This window comes from Gekko japonicus, unplaced genomic scaffold (assembly GCF_001447785.1).
Source record: "Gekko japonicus isolate JY-2015 unplaced genomic scaffold, Gekko_japonicus_V1.1 scaffold4396, whole genome shotgun sequence".
Lineage (NCBI taxonomy): Eukaryota > Metazoa > Chordata > Lepidosauria > Squamata > Gekkonidae > Gekko > Gekko japonicus.
In genome coordinates, this window is record NW_015177148.1 from 1 (window position 1) to 1675 (window position 1675).

The 1675-nt window shown below is 46.0% G+C and overlaps 1 protein-coding gene across 1 annotated transcript in view; it reads left to right on the forward strand.

Annotated features, from left to right (window-relative positions):
• The first annotated feature begins 789 nt into the window (after positions 1-789).
• CHAT (choline O-acetyltransferase) overlaps positions 790-1675 on the forward strand; it is a 70204-nt gene continuing 69318 nt past the window's right edge. The window contains exon 1 of the mRNA XM_015428343.1: positions 790-861. Within this exon, the coding sequence (XP_015283829.1) occupies positions 790-861 (72 nt within the window). The remainder of the gene's footprint in view (positions 862-1675) is intronic.

A 1675-nucleotide genomic window follows, 5' to 3' on the forward strand; every position in this document is an offset into this window, starting at 1 on the left:
GCACACTTGGTCGACACTTTCATTGAGCTCTTCACCACGACCCCAAGATCCTTTCCCCTCTCAGTCTTGGAAAGTTCAGACCCCATGACCCCATACTTCAAGTTGCTAATTGGTAAAAAGCATAAGGGCAGAATGTGAAGAGCTGGTTATGAGAGCAAACATAGCCAAGGGAAAAGAAAGAAGGGCAATCTGAGTTAACGTCCTTCAAACTTATTTGCTCATTTAAATATTTATACTTGCAACTCAACTCGTATTAAAGAATAGTTACACAGCACCTTATGGCATTCATTAAAGACAACAAACCAATTACACTATTTAAGAAATTGTCAGCCACCTTGGGACTTCGGGGGTGTGTGTGTGGCAGCATTGGAAGGTGGGTTAAAAAAATTTCAATAAATAAAGCAGCAGCCGTCTAAGGTTGCTGCCACACATACTAACTAATCCACTTTCAATTCACTTTCAGTGCACTTTCCAACTGGATTTTTACTGTGTGAACTGCTGGCAAAATCCGGTTGGAAAGTGCGTTGGAGGCGAATTGAAAGTGGATTATTTAGCGTGTCTGATTGCAGCCTAAGATCATTCATAAAAGCAGGTGTTGTTGTAATTGCTGAGAGTTTACACATGACCAGAACAGGTCGACTTTCTGAAAGCCGCCATTCAACAGATGGTTTGTCACTGGCTTACCGATAATTTTTTTTATTCTTTAGACCTAAGGTGCGTCACTCCGCTATCACCTGCGAGCGTTTTCAATTTTCGGTCTCCGTGAAAAGAACAGAAAGAGATACAAAGATGCCTATCCTAGAGAAAGCCACGGAGGAGAAGAAGAAGAAGAAGAAGGAGAGCCAAAGCCAAGATGAGACGGTAGGTGTTTCTGGAAGACGGTGCTTAGAGGAGGATGCTGGATAAGGCTTAATCATTAAAGGAATTCCGAGCAAGGAAAGAGCTTCCAAGTCAGTAGGAAATGGTTGGAATGCAGTGCTGTCCAAAGTAGAGCTACACCTTTCCGAGTGCATCGAAGTCAATAAGCTTGGACATGAGTAGCCGCTTAGGCCTGCACGCCTTCTCCGTGCCAGTTCCAAGCATGGGGAGATGTCTGCGTTTGCATTCAGAAATTCAAGAGCGTGTAAGAGGGGGAAGTGACTAGCGCAGCATGTAGCAAATCGGATTCTCTTATGATTAGAGAACGTTTAATTGATAGTCATCCCCATTTGAATCAAGCTAGTTTCAGGGCAGAAGAAGGAGAAGAAGAAGGAGGAGGAAGAGAAGAAGGAGAAGAAGGAGGAGGAGGAGGAGGAGGAGAAGAAGGAGAAGGAGGAGGAGGAGGAGGAGAAGGAGAAAAAGGAGGAGAAGAAGGAGAAGAAGAAGAAGGAGAAGAAGAAGGAGGAGGAGGAAGGAAGGAAGGAAGGAGAAGAAGAAGAGGAGGAGGAGATTGGATTTATACCCCGCCCTTTGCCAGTACCCGAAGGAGTCCCAGAGCAGTTTACAATCTCCTTTCCCTTCCCCTCCCCACAACAGGCACCCTATGAGGTAGGTGGGGTTGAGAGAGCTCTTTGAGAACTGCGGAGGCGGGGCTGAGAGAGCTCTGACAGAAATGGCTCTTTTTCGAGGACAGCTGTGCCAGAACTATGGCTTGCCCAAGGTCATCCAGCAGGTGCAAGTGGAGGAGTGGGGAATC